The sequence below is a fragment of the Mesoplodon bidens genome (genome assembly GCF_964165515.1).
Source record: "Mesoplodon bidens genome assembly, chromosome: 2".
NCBI lineage: Eukaryota > Metazoa > Chordata > Mammalia > Artiodactyla > Ziphiidae > Mesoplodon > Mesoplodon bidens.
Genome location: NC_138177.1, coordinates 110865146 through 110879955, shown reverse-complemented (window position 1 = coordinate 110879955; position 14810 = coordinate 110865146). Strand labels below are relative to the sequence as shown.

General features: G+C 36.7%; 1 protein-coding gene and 1 long non-coding RNA gene across 3 annotated transcripts in view; one reads left to right on the top strand and one right to left on the bottom strand.

Annotated features, from left to right (window-relative positions):
- COL24A1 (collagen type XXIV alpha 1 chain) overlaps window positions 1-14810 on the bottom strand; it is a 400363-nt gene that overhangs the window by 15328 nt on the left and 370225 nt on the right. The window contains exons 53-55 of the mRNA XM_081222837.1: window positions 13967-14002; window positions 9245-9280; window positions 9114-9140 (exon numbers count right to left, since the gene is read on the bottom strand). Of these exons, the coding sequence (XP_081078963.1) occupies window positions 9114-9140; window positions 9245-9280; window positions 13967-14002 (99 nt within the window). The remainder of the gene's footprint in view (window positions 1-9113; window positions 9141-9244; window positions 9281-13966; window positions 14003-14810) is intronic.
- Window positions 1-14810, top strand: part of LOC308609221 — a 114400-nt gene that overhangs the window by 64532 nt on the left and 35058 nt on the right. The window contains exon 5 of one of the 2 annotated variants that reach the window (XR_014014289.1): window positions 682-6202. The exons of the other annotated variant lie outside the window; for it this stretch is intronic. This is a non-coding gene — a long non-coding RNA (uncharacterized lncRNA). Of the gene's footprint in view, window positions 1-681; window positions 6203-14810 lie in introns of those variants that run through there. 2 annotated transcript variants of the gene reach the window in all.

The following is a 14810-nucleotide window of genomic DNA, read 5'->3' as shown; positions in this document are numbered from 1 at the left end:
CAGATCTTCCAAAGACTGACACATTTCGTTATGTCATATCAAAAGATTACATTCGTTAACATCATCACCAATCTCATCAGAAAAATGTAAGTACTGGTAAGTTGTCGAACTTGTAATAGATACAAGCATTCCTCAATTGTTATTGTTGCTTGAAAGTTTGAAATTTACCATTGGTATCAAATTATCAGTTGTTTTCCTTGAAATGACAGGCTCACTTCATCCATTTTCAAGAAAATATCTGCCAAATACTCATGTCTGAATAACATTATCATTCTGTCAAGTAAAAATGGTGTTCCATGAAAAAAGCAGGTAATTCAGTTTGCAACTGAAACAATTTCACAAGTGCTTTTATTTGAGGCAACCATTTTACTTCAATATGCAGAAATGCTTTATATGTTCTTCCATTTCATCACACAGAATATTAAAAAGATGTGTACTAAAGATTAGAGACTTAGGAGACAGCAAAAATGGTGGCATAATGACCTCTCAGAATTCTCCCTTCTATAAAAGCAATGAGAAAACTGGAAAAAAAATGTAAGAATGAAGTTTTTCAGAATTACAGAAATTAACAAAATGCTTGCAGCAACCTGGGGAGCATTTATGAAAAATAGCTTAATTTCAGTAAGGGCAGTGAGCTTTGTAAAGCTTTAATCTGTCCTATTCCCACGCCTCTCTTTCCAGCTCTGTGGTAGCCTTGAAAACCAACAGCCTGCAATCGCAGTGAAAACAAGAAGCCTGGAAACCACAGGAGGGAGCAGAATGGGGCTGGAGTTGCTTCAAAGCCTCATTTCCAGTGAAATGTCATTATTTGACCTTTCTGGTGGTTCCCTTAAAGACTTGCAAGACTGTCTTTATTTTACCTGACTCAGAGCTCACTCAGTGCAAAAAGTCTTTCCCAGTGAACATTAAAAAAAAATTTTAGGTGGAATTGTTTAACTTTGTGGCTACTGGAAACATTAGAAAACAGTTGGGGCAAACAATAGGCTAAGAAAAGCTAGGGAATGAGATGTCCATAGAGATTCTAAAAAACTCTGACATATTCCTGGGAATCTAGAAGTCCATGTGCATGCATAGGGCTGTGCACATGATCAGGAAAAACATAAGAAGGCCCTAAGTTCTCTTTTCTGGCTGACCTTCAGGCTCTGTGAAAATAGGAAATTAAAACTCGGGTATAGTTGTCAATTGCCTGGCTGAGCATTGAAGGGATGCTCCAACATGCTCACAGAGACCCTTGGCACAAACTGGAAGACTTACTGGTTCTGGCATTTAAGGAAATCTCTCTCCAATCCTTAGCTGACCACTAAGCTAACTGAGTAGAGACTTTAGTGGTCACATATGTCAAAGAATACAGACTTTATACCTTTAGGAAAAGTCACTAAACAACAAAAAAAACAAATAGCAACAATAAACACTGAGGTTGGGGTGAAGAATTTGACTTCCAGAGATGCCATTTTATATTATTTTAAATGTCCAGTTTTCAAGAAAAAATGACATGCTGAGTAACATTAAAGTATGACCCCTATACATGGGAAAAAGCCAAGCAATCACTAGAAATAGAAATTGTCCCTGAGGAAGCCCAGATGTTGAACTTAGTAGACAAAACTTTAGCTATTTTAGGTATGTTCAAAGAACCAAAGTAAACCATGTCTACAGAACTAAAGGAAAGTATGAAAAAGATGTCTCACCAAATAAAAAATATAAAGAGATAGAAATTATAGAAAAGAACCAAGTAGAAGTTTTGTAGTTGAACAATAACTGAAATCAAAATTTACTACAGAGGCTCAACTGTAGATTTCAGTAGATAGAAGAAAGAATCAGTGAACCTGAAAACAGGTTCTGAGATTATCCAGAGGCATATAAAGAAAAATGAAGCAGAAAATGAACAGGCTCAGATACGTACAGGACATCTTAAAACATACCAATGCATGAATGATGGAAGTCTCAGAAGAGAAGAAGAGAGAAATAGGGGTAGAAAGAATATTTCAAAAAATAATGGCTGAAAGTGTGCCAAATTTGATGAAAAACATTAATCTCCACATCCAAGAAGCTCAATGAATTCCCCTAGACACATCATAATCAAACTGTTGAAAGCTAAAGACAAAGAGAGAATCCTGAATGCAAAGAGAAGAGACTCATCATATTCAAGGGATGAGATGTTTCATCAAAAACCATAAAGGTGAGAGGCAGTAGGATGACATATTCAGAGTGCTGAAGGAAAAAGATTGTCAACCAAAAATTCTATATCCAATAAAACTATCCTTCAAAAAGGAGGAAAAAAGACATTCCCAGATAAAAGCTGAGGGAATTTATCATTAGCAAACTTCCCTAGAAAAATAATAAAGGGAGTCCTTTGGACTGAAATAAAGGATACTAGGCAGAAACTTGAGTCCACATGAAGAAATAAAGAGCACTGGTGAAGATAACTATACAGGTAACTATAAAAGAGAGTATAGATCCCAAACAGCCAAACAATCTTGAAAAAGGACAACAAACTTGGAGGTCTCACACTTCACTTTCAAAACTTACTACAAAGCTACAGTAATCAAAACAGTGTGGTACTGGCATACAGACAGACATATAGACCAATGGAGTAGAGTGCAGGAATAAACCCTCGCATACATGGTTAAATAATTTTTGAGAAGGGTGCCAAGGCCATTCCCTAAGGAAGGAGTAGTGCTGGGAAAATTTGATATCCACATGCAAAAGAATGAAGTTAGACTCTTACCTACATCATAAACAAAAATTAACTCAAAATGGATCAGATAATTAAATGTAAGACCTCAAATTATAAAACTCTTTAAGAAAACGTATGGGAAATGCTTCATGACATTGGATTTGGCACTGATTTCTTGGAGATGAAACCAAAAGCAAGGTAAAACAACAACAACAACAAAACCCTGATAAATTGGACTACATCAAAATTAAAGACATCTGTACAAAAATCAACAGAGTGAAAAGGCAGCCAAAGGAATGGGAGAAAATATTTGCAAATCACATATATGATAAGGGATTAACATTTAGAATGCATAAAGAACTCCCATAACTCAACAACAACAACACAACAAAAATAAGCAACCCAATTCAAAAATGGGCAAAAGACATTTTTCCAAAGGAGATATGTAAGCCAGTTTCGCCAAAGTAGATACATATAAGCCAATGAGCACATGAAAAGATGCTCAACGTCTGTAATCATTAAGGAAATGCAAGTCAAAACACAGTTATCTGCCACTTCACACCCATTAGGATGACTGTTATCAAACAAGCAGAATATAACAAATGTGAGGGAGGATGTGGAGAAATTGGAACCCTGTGTACTAGTGGTGGGAATGTGAAATAGTGTACCTGCTATGGAAAACAGTACAGCAATTCCTCATAAAGTTAAACATAAAATTACCATATGATCCAGCAGTTTCACTTCTGGGTATATATGGAAATAAATTAAAGGCAGGGACTCTTTAATCCATTTGGAGTTTATTTTTGTGTATGGTGTTAGGTAGTGTTCTAATTTCAGTTTTTTACATGTAGCTGTCCAGTTTTCCCAGCACCACTTATTGAAGAGGCTGTCTTTTCTCCATTGTATGTTCTTGCCTTCTTTGTCATAAATTAGGTGGCCATTATGTGTGTGGGTTTATCTCTGGGCTTTCTATCCTGTACCATTGACCTATATTTCTGTTTTTGTGCCAGTACCCTACTGTCTTTTTTAAAATTATTTAATTTATTTTTGGCTGCGTTGGGTCTTTGTTGCTGCTTGCGGGCTTTCTCTAGTTGTAGCGAGTGGGAGCTACTCTTTGTTGTGGTGCTTGGGCTTCTCATTGCAGTGGATTCTCTTGTTGCGGAGCATGGCCTCTAAGCCCACGGGCTTCAGTAGTTGTGGCTCACGGGCTCTAGAGCGCAGGCTCAGTAGTTGTGGTGCACGGGCTTAGTGGTTCCATGGCATGTGGGATCTTCCCAGACCAGGGCCCAACCCCCTGTCCCCTGCATTGGCAGGTGGATTCTTAACCACTGTGCCACCAGGGAGGCCCCATACTGTCTTGATTACTGTGGCTTTGTAGTATAGTTTAAAGTCAGGGAGCCTGATTTCTCCAGCTCCGTTTTTCTTTCTCAAGATTGCTTTGGCTATTCAGGGTCTTTTGTGTTTCCATACAAATTGTAAAATTTTTTGTTCTAATTCTGTGAAGAATGCCATTGTTAATTTGACAAGGATTGCACTGAATCTGTAGATTGCTTTGGGTAGTATAGTCATTTTCACAATATTGATTCTTCCAATCCAAGAACATGGTATATTTCCCCATCTGTTTATGTCATCTTTGATTTCTTTGATCATTGTTTTACAGTTTTCTGAGTACAAGTCTTGCGCCAAATGTAAAATAGCTGGTGGGAAGCAGCAACGTAGCACAGGGAGATCAGCTCGGTGCTGTGCGACGACCTAGAGGGGTGGGATAGGGAGGATGCGAGGAGGGCTCAAGAGGGAGGGGATATATGGATGTATATATGCATATGGCTGATTCATTTTGTTGTGCAACAGGGGCTAGCTCAGTATTGTGAAGCAGTTATACTCCAATAAAGATATATTTTTTTAAAAAGGCAGGGGCTCAAACAGATATTTGTACACCTGTTTATAGCAGCATTATTCACAATAGAAAAAGGTGGAAGCAACCCAAGTGTCCATCTGGATAAACAAAATGTGGTATATACATACAATGGAAATTATTCAGCCTTAAAAAGGAAAGAAATTCTGACACATGCTACAACATGGATTAACCTTGAAGACATTATGCTAAGCGAAGAAAGCCAGACAAAAAAGTTCAAATACTATATGCTTCCACTTACAGGAGGTATCTAGAGTAGTCAAATTAATAGAGAGATAGAAAGTAGAATGGTAGGTTTTTAGGGACTGGGGAAGGGAGGAATGGGGAATTACTGTTTAATGGATCAGAGTTTCAGTCTTAGATGATGAAAAAAGTTCTAGAGATGACTGGTGGTGATAGTTGCACAGCAGTGTGATTGTACTTAATGCTACTGAAGAGTACACTTAAAGATGGTTAAAATGATAAATTTTATGTATATTTTACCACAATTAAAAATAATAAGTATGCTCATTATCCCTTACAGCTAACCATCCCACTTCTGGGAACAGGTCCTAGAGATATTCCACAAAATATGTATATGGACAAGACATGCATACTGTTTGTATTAGGGAAAAGATTGGAAACAACTTAAACACCCATGAATAGAGGACTGGATGGATGAATAAACTGTAGGATATTCTTAACTGAAATGACCATGGTTTGTTTTCTGAGAGAATGTGGCAAAGAAGAATACAGTGACTTTTAGTAGATTAGTAGTGTAGCGTTTGGTACTAGATTCAAGCTAAGGTACTAGCAATTTTAACCACCAACAGTACAAATGTCAACTCAATGAAAAGGGCAGGGTTTTCTTCCCCCACAATAGGCATTAGAAAGAAAAGAATGTCATAAAACTTGGCTACTCATAAAATTTTTAATTCCTATAATTCCAGTGTATTCCCAAATCCTAGCTCATGCCTGGCACATAGTAGGCATTCAATTTGCTGAATTTATTAATTTTTCCCCAAGGGTAGCCTTTAGGGAGGGCAGGCCCAGAGAGATGGTATTAAGATGATTTGCCTGGGAAGTCATTTAGCAAAACATCTAAGTGTCCCCACCTAAGTGTGAAACTCTCATTAGGTCCAGTAAGGGAATCCAAAAGAAATAGCTTCCTCCATGTACTCTAGTTAGAGAGAACATATTCTCACATGAAAATCGCTTAAGGTTTATAAAAACGTGCACCAAGAATAAGGAGTTATCAGGATTAGTGGGACAAATGAAGGAAACTAGGAGGATTCATTATACCTTGAGGGGATGTAATATTCACAGTTCCTTTCCAATTTATTTAAGTAAAATGCAGATCTAGTCTGGGCACCCCAGTACTTTAAGAAGTGTTATTTTCCAGCCATCTAAAATTTTAAGATCACTGGATGGTGAAAACATTTATGGGGTGGGAACTGATTTCAGGTCATGCACCTCTCCATGGTAGAGGCAATTGCTTGTTCTAGGGAACTAGGATGATACCCGCAGCTGCTGCAACCTTTCAATTCACCAATCCAGGTTTCACAGCTGACCCATTAACTGGTATCATCAAGTTGAAAATTCCTTATCTCATTTAATGATTTTCAATTTTTACTATTTCCACTCCCCACATCTCTCTCTCTCTCTCTCTCTCTCTCTCTCTCACACACACACACACACACACACACACACTTTTTTGGTCAGTTTCTAAATATCTTGCCATGCGCACTGAGGTCTGGTCATCACCCTGATAATATGCTCAAATTCAAAAGCACCATCAATATGTATTCCTTTTCCTGAAACATTTCTCTTTAGCTATTCTACTTTAGAAACTTGAGCAAGTTACTTATAGGTCTTAAAAAGAGGGGGCTGGACTAGGTTAGAGGTTTTCAAACTTTTCTTATCTTGACACATAGTAATAAATACATTTTTATATCATGATAAGGTTCATACAAACATATATTTAACTGAAAACTTTTACAAAACACTTTTCCCTACTAGTGGTGATATACTTATTATGTTTTTTTAAATTGAAGTATAGTTGATTTACAATATTTTGTTAGTTTCAGATGTACAGCAAAGTGATTGTTATACATATTATAATCTATATCTCTATTTATATCTCTATTTATCTATTATTTTTCAGATTCTTTTCCATTGTAGGTTATTACAAGATATTGAATATAGTTCTCTGTGCTGTACAGAAGGTCCTGGGGTATTCTTTTTTGTGCTTTTCTTAAAAATTGAGTAAAATTCACATAAGATAAAATTCACCATTTTAGTCATTTTAAAGTATCCAGTTTATTGCTCTGGTAGATTCACTGTGTTGTGCAACCATTACTACTATTTAATTTCACAACATTTTCATCACCTCTAAAAGAAACCCTGTACCCATTAAACAGTCACTCCCCACATTTTTCTATTTTAATTTCATTACAAAAGAATGCTGAGACTCATCATGTTGATCTTGTGATCCACCAACTAATGAGTGACAATTCACAGTCTAAAATAATTACTAAATAATTACTAAGAAGACTTCTATCTCTAATTCTAATATGATCCTATTCCATTCTAGACATTATTTCCCTCCAAGTGAAGTCTTCTGGCTTGAAGGATTCCCACTGAAATTTTCTAAGAGTTGCAACTTGCCTGTTTGCATTTATTCATTCATTCAATAGACACTTCTTAAGGGCTTGAATGGAAAAGAGATACAGAACACATTGCTTACCTTCAGAGAGTTCACAGTCTAATCCATGGAAATGGGCATGAAAATAAATGAGTATGACGAAGAAGGGGAAGTGATCAGTTCTATCTTGCAGTGCAGCGAGGGGATGGAATTAAGAAGAGTTTCACAGAAGATATGATCATAGTTTGAGTTTAGAAGGAATATGTAGGTATTTTCTTATTGGCATGTAAACTTCTACTCTGGAAGTCTTCTTTTCAAGGCTACACTGCCACTTTCCTACAATGGTCTCTGCAAGTCCCAGAAAGACAGTATAAAGAAACTGGGTTTCATACTGGCCAGGAAGAAGGAAGACAGAAAGGAGAGAAAGGGAAGAAGGAAACAAAGAAACTAATCTTAGCTGAGTACCTATAATTTGTCAAGCACATATACTTTTTCATTTAATCCTCCTAATAATTCCTCAAAGTATATATTCTTATCCACATTTTTCTCAGAGCAAAAACCTCTCACATGTCCTAATTCATTTTGGCTGTAGAGGAACACATACAAACACTTTTCAAGTGAGAGAGGGATGTGGTGCCCCAAAATTTGGCACTTCAATGTGAAAATTTTCACTAAACACCTCTAATTTGCCAATGATATATGATCTTTTAGAACTTGTTCTTTATTAGGAAAGCAGCTATGATATATCAAAGTCATTATAAGGTGAGAAGGCAACTGATGAGGGTTTTTCTAACCCATGCATTGTGAGGATCCAGGAGAAAAGGAAGAACAGAGAAGAGAATAATCTAAAGATTTGAAAAAGGACATGCCCACTGATGTTCATGCCAGGGAAGGTTTCAGTCCCCATCAGTCAGATGTCCAGAAAGGGGGAGTAATTTTAAAAAAACATAGAGAAATAGATGTCTTGTTTCCAAGGAGTCCATCTTCCTGTGGCACTTTGCTTGAAAGTTATTCCTTGCCCTGATGAAAAGCTGAGGGGAATGAAGAGTTCCTGACCTGCTGGGAGTGGACCACAGTGATCCACCAGGTAGAACTTTCAAAGATCCAAATGATACCAGGGAAGCATGTGGAAATAAGTAAGGCTTGGAAGGCATAGGACTGGCCATTTGTTTGGACAGTATAGCCAACAGCGGATTTCCTTTAGGCAGGAAATCTGACCAAGGACCACTGCATTTGACCAGGATTCTGATTCTGCAGGATTGGGGCATGGGTGAGGTTGAAGATAGAAGGACACCTCTTGTAGAAAGCAGGAAAACCAAGATATTACTGAGTAGGAGAGTGGATACAACGCATGAGAGAAACCAGTCTTGGAACATTGAGGCCAGGAGATGATAGCTAATAATGAAGTAACGGAAGTATCACCTCAAAGATAGGAGTAGCAAGTTTTGGGTTGTGATCGGTCATGAGCAAATACATGAGAAGTCCCAGGGCTTCTATGGCCAGCAGCAACTGAGAAGAGTTCATATAAAGCCTAAAAAGTGGATAACTCTGGTTGGCAAAAAAGAACATTTGAAAAAGGAGAGCTAGGACCCAGAAACAGGAAGAAATGGAGGGAGTTAGTATTTTGGAGCATTAATTATGTCAGACATTGTGCTGAGTACTTTACTTCTTATTTAAAACTCAAATCCACCCAAGAAAGTAAGAGATACCATCCCCATTTTATAGACAAGAACTCTGAGGCTTGGATTTCAAGTTTTATTATAGTTGGGAAGACTCTATATCAGATTAACAAAAAGAACAGAGGTAGGCAATAGGGATACCTTTTAACAGGGAGTTAATAGAAGAAACTTTAAAAAATTATCTTATACTAAGATAAAATAAACAAAACCAAGAAAACTTACTCTTGGGCCTGATGCTCCAGGTGGACCCTGTAACATAAAAAGATTTTTAAAGTATTTATTAAGTAGATATCTCAAATGAAGCAGGCATATAAGCATCAATGGTAAACAGATATAAATGTAAATAAACTCACTGGAGGCCCTGGTTGACCTCTCGGTCCTTGGAGACCCTAGAAGAAATGGAGACAAAGCACAATATGTATATACTATGCTTTTGGTTTGGTATAAACAAGATGACTAAGATTCAACTGCTATCATTGCCTTTTCATATGAGGCAAGTGATAGGATTCAAAGTTATTTTAGTATTTTGAAGTAATATGTTCTTGAACTCAGCTGTCACCCACATTCATCAACAAGCTGAATATATACTCATATTTTGTTGATATTACTAGAAACTAAATTTATTCATTTTAATAAACTTATAAATGTAACATTTAAAAATGTTAATTCTATTTTTCCTGTTATTTCTATATACCATCCAACTGATTGTAAAAAATGGAAACTTCAGTGTCCTTAGACATCTCCTTCTCCTTCAACATCCACCTATAATTTGGTTACCCACTACTGTTGATTTGACCTCCAAGTCTTCCTAAAATACTACTACTCCATCCTCACAGCAACTCTCTTAGTTTAGTGCTGATCATGTGCTATGGACTAAATGTGTCCCCTCCTACATGCATATATTGAAGCCCTAATCTCCAGTGTGATGATATTTAGAGGTGGGGTCTTAGGGAGCTAATTAAATCATGTGGAGCCTTTGTGAATGGTAGTGCCCTTATAAGAAGAGACATGAGAGAGATGCTCTCTCTCTACTGTGTGAGGTCATAGCAAGAAGACAGCCAGCTATCTGCAAACCAGGTAGAGGACCCTCTTTAGATATGGAATCTGTGAACACCTTAACCTTGGATTTCCCAGTCTCCAGAACTATGAAAAATAAATGTTTGTTGTTTAAGCCATCCAGCCCACAGCAATTTGTTATAGGAGCCCCAGCTGACTAAGATATCATGCTGTGCCTGGACTCCTAATTTGACTTACTGACTTTATTCTCTCTACTATGCTAACTACATTCTACTTATAAAATGGAAATCTAATCATATCATTTAATTAAAATCATTCAATGGCTTTTTACTGTTTAGTGGATAAAGTATAAACTTCTTTTCAGTGACAGATACTATTTACTGAGAGCTCACTATGTGTCAAGCTGTGTGCTTATTTATTAAGAACTCACTGTATGCCAACTTGTATGCTATATTTCTACCTTGCAATTAAGAAAATGGAATGGCTAAGTAACCAGCAAGTAAAGGGCAGAGATAAAAATCCAAGTCAGTTAAATACAAAAGTATTTGTTCTTAGTCAGTATGCACCCCTGCCTCTTCTTCAAGGTCTGGGCCTTATTTCCACTTACTCTCCCCAACCCATCCTACACTCCATGTATAACCAACCACTTGCAGATCTCTGAATCGTCCAAATTCTTTCACACATGTATTCTCCTGCATGTGCTATTTCCTTGACCAGGAATGCTTCTCCTTACCTTTTCTGTCTGTTTAATTCCCATTCCTCTTCCAATACTTCTTTAAAACTCTATACCCACCTTGCCACCTTCTTCTTCAACTAACCACTTCTGCATTCCATAGTACATAACAAATTGGAAAGTGCCTAAAGACCTTTAAAAGACCTTAAAAAGTGTCTCAGTCATCCTCTCATTTTCTGGAACAGGAATAGTGCCTAATACATAGTAGGTGTTCAAAGATTGGTAACGAATGAATGAATAATGTTTAAATTAACTAGCATTGATTTAGAAATTAGAATAGTTGAAAAGTATATAGGTATATAGTAAAATGTGAAAACTTATGCTGACATTTTTCAAAATGAAACAGCAGTAATCACTGTTAAGAATGCTCAAAATTTAACTTACTGGATGGTCAATTGAATGTTAAGACTACACTGAGTCAAATTCAGATTATGGTTAAAAGATGGCAAAGCAAAATTTATCTTCGACTGAGTTTTGAATAATGTTAATGCTATGCTTGAGTTATCTTTTATTGCCAAAGCTGTTGATTCTAAATATACTGTGACAGAACAAACAACACATAGTAACTTAAAAAGGATAGAGTACTCCAACACCATGCCTGCTGGACATTTCTTAGTTTGCATGGTTTATGATTATAGGTTAAAGCAGAAAATGCATCAAACTTTTACCTCAGAAGTGGCATGATAAGTTAGAGAAATTACATGTTGGAGACAGCCTTTTAAATATACAGAGGCTCAAGAGTGAAATTGGCTGTGTAAGTTTCTCCATTTTGGAGCAGCACTGTAAAAATAAACAGTTGACATTTTACTCTACTTAGCATATTTCTGACATTTGCAGAATCTCACTGAAGGTTCAGTACAAAATATCTACCTTATCTTTGACTGTGAAAAAGCATTTTGTCATAGAAAGAAGAAACTATTTTTACTGAGTTCACTTCAGCTTGTTACCCAGAATGAGTCAGATCACCACAAATATGATAAAATGAAATACTTCAAACCAAACAAGACAGGACAGGACAACCCCCATGAAGCAAATGCATAGAATAAGGCCAAGTAAAACAAAATATTATTCCAACAATATAGTATTTATTAGTTCTTTTTTATTCTTCTACCTAACCCACCACTAAGGAAAAGTGATTCACTCTCTCTAGATATTATATAAACAAGTATATAAAGAAGGTTATCATACAGTTTATAATAAAACTACAATTGTCTATGTTAATTTCCTATAGGGGAACCAAATTAATGTGAATGGTTATAGTGGTTATTTGGCTGTAGTGAAAGCACTACCTTTGAAAATAGACTGTCTCTCCATTTAATCCCACAATTTCCATATGATCCTTCAAAGGTAACATATTTTTTTCATTAAATTTGAAAAATACTGGTAAGTGTATGTCCTTAAACCTGACTGTGTTAGACTTTGCCTTTACATAAATGCAATCTTTAGTTTCAGGATCTTTACTTCAGGCTGGCTTATGTACAGAGAGCTTCCCTTTCCTCATTCTTAAACTGAGAAGCTTGCACCGTAGATGCTTAGCAGCATCCCTGGTCTCTGCACACTAGATGCCACTAGCAACCTTTCCCTTTTCTCCAGTTGTGACAACCAAAAATGTCCACACGTTGCCAAATGTCTCCTGGGAGGGGGAGCAAAATGGCTCCTGGATGAGAACCACTGGTTTAGAGGGTTTAATTGGGAGTTTAGTAATATTAAATAAGATTTACTATTAGACAGTAATGTGATTAAGATGGAATGAGTGAATTCATGAGTTATCCCCTATAAGCCCTAGGGGATAACTGCATATCAGGAATCCATTCATGTGGAATCTGTATGTGGGCTGCTCTTAAAGTAGGTGAAGGATGTGTACATACCATCTTCCTTACCCAGGTTGCTCCTAACCCTTATTTTCTGAGAGGTACTATGATTAATAGAAAAGCACAATGACATGGGATTTGGAAGATCTGGGCTCTGGTCTTATCTCTGTACCTAATTAGCTGCATGTCCTTGAGGGAGCTGCTGCACATTTGGATCTCAAATATCTCGAGTGTCACATAATAGGCTTGGTGAAGATAATCTCCAAGATTCACTTTAGAACTGTGATTTTCAAGCCTTTTATCATGTTTCTTCTTAATGTTTTGTATCTGAAGAAAGAAGGTCACATACGTGTACAAATAGGGAATTTTTTTCACATGAAATGCTTGTGACAGCCATTGTCATAGGCACTCGAGGTTTCCTAATCTTGATGGAGCTTATGTTCTAGGCACAGTACTTGGAGAGGATAGGTCAGGGAGGCAGTTGGAGACAGGTATGGAATATGGGTTAATTCCAAGCCTCCCTATTTTTTCTTTTCCCTTTCCACTCCTCCTGCAGGAGCCACGGGGCGGGGGCCATATAGCTTCACTGTGTGCAAACATCCTTGCTTCCTGTTAAGTAACTCTGCTGAGAAAATTAAGGGACACATTGCTGCAAATTAAACACATCTATTTTAATACCCTTTGAGGATTCTTAGGCTCTCTGAAATCACATAAATTTCCTTCCTCAGCAAACTAATATAACTATAATTTACTTACTCTGAGCCCCAAGCTTACCCGATGGTGAAAAGCAAAGATCTCAGCTGTCACTCTATAATATCATTACCTTTTAAGCAAGACTTTACTGCTATCTTCAAGTTTATTCCTATATGCCTTCTATACTTGGTTTCAATACCCCTCATTTCACTCCGTGCATGCCCTCTGTTTATGACTGCTGCTTTAATAAGTTCTGCTGGGAAAGTGGCCCCTTTACAAAATATCTTCTTTAACTTGGAAGAATTGACGTCCAAGAAAAATAGGAAATAGTGCCAGTGTAAGCCATTTAGTCCTGAAAATGCTGTGTACCTTTTGCCCATCCTCTCACTATTGTTTCCAGTTGGCTGAAATACACAACTAAAGATTTGCTTCTGCTTTGCAGTCCTCTTGGGTGCTGACTGGATCTAGTGGTATATATCTAAAGTGACTTGACAGTCCTCTTGTTCTGGCACTGGTGAAGAAGGCTCACACCTCCTCTCCTGATGCCTGAGAAGGCAAATATTCAATTTCACACAGTGATTTGGAAAGAATGTGTCTGGCAGATTCTTAAACATGTTTAGGGCTTATCAGGTTTCACTGCAATATTCCATATAGGTTAGTTCTATATATAGGTTAGTTTTCTTCCTGAAAACTGTAATTTTATTTTCATTCCACAAGTATCAGGGACATAATAATGAAAAAATCAAAAAAGGTCCTTGCTTTCATAGAGCTTATAACCTAGTGACCAGTGATACTATTACCACACATTTAGTTAAACTTACAGTTTCACCTCTAAAGCCTTTTTCACCTCTGGGTCCCTGAAAGAAAAATAAAATGTTAGTTTAGTGTTGTTGATAGTTATTTATCAAATGTAGTTGAGGCTGTATACAGAAACATGATAATTTCTGTTGGTTTTTTTCCTATCTAGCAAGACTTGTTTAGTTAAAGTTATATAAATTCTGATTTTCCTAAGGTAAGCAAAGCAAAACAAATACAATCTACTGACTCACCATGTCTGTTTTGCTATGCCTAGTTCCACCTTAAAGTGAGTTAGGGTTATGCTACTTATTCATTCAATTAAGTCAAAACAGCTGATCTGACAATCAAAGGCAAAATAATTTAGAAAGAAAAGAAAGTTAAATTCTTCTAATATTTGTTTCTCTCAGCCTTTGAAAAACCCTGCTTCCAGGGTGGTTTCCTCCTTCTCTTTTATCTTCTTTTTTTAAATTCCTCCTTCTGAGCTATATCCCATAAATTTTGATACATTGTGTATACATTTTCAGTCAGTTCAAAATATTTTCTAACTTTCTTTGAGACACTCTGGTCCTTGAATTATTTAGAAGTGTGAGGTTTAATTTTCAAGTGTTTGGAGATTTTCCTATTATCTTTCTAGTCTATTCTTAGTTTAATTCTGTTATGGCCAGAGAATATACCTTACATGACTTCTGTTATTTTAAGTTTAGTAAAATTTGTTTTATGATCTAAAATATGGTTTATTTCATTGAATGTTCCATGTGCACTTGAAGACAATGTGAACTCTGCTGTTGCTGGATGTCACTACTGTTATTCCTGTTAATATTTTCATGTTCCTTGTGGAAACTGTGTATGTATTTTTTAATTAAAAAA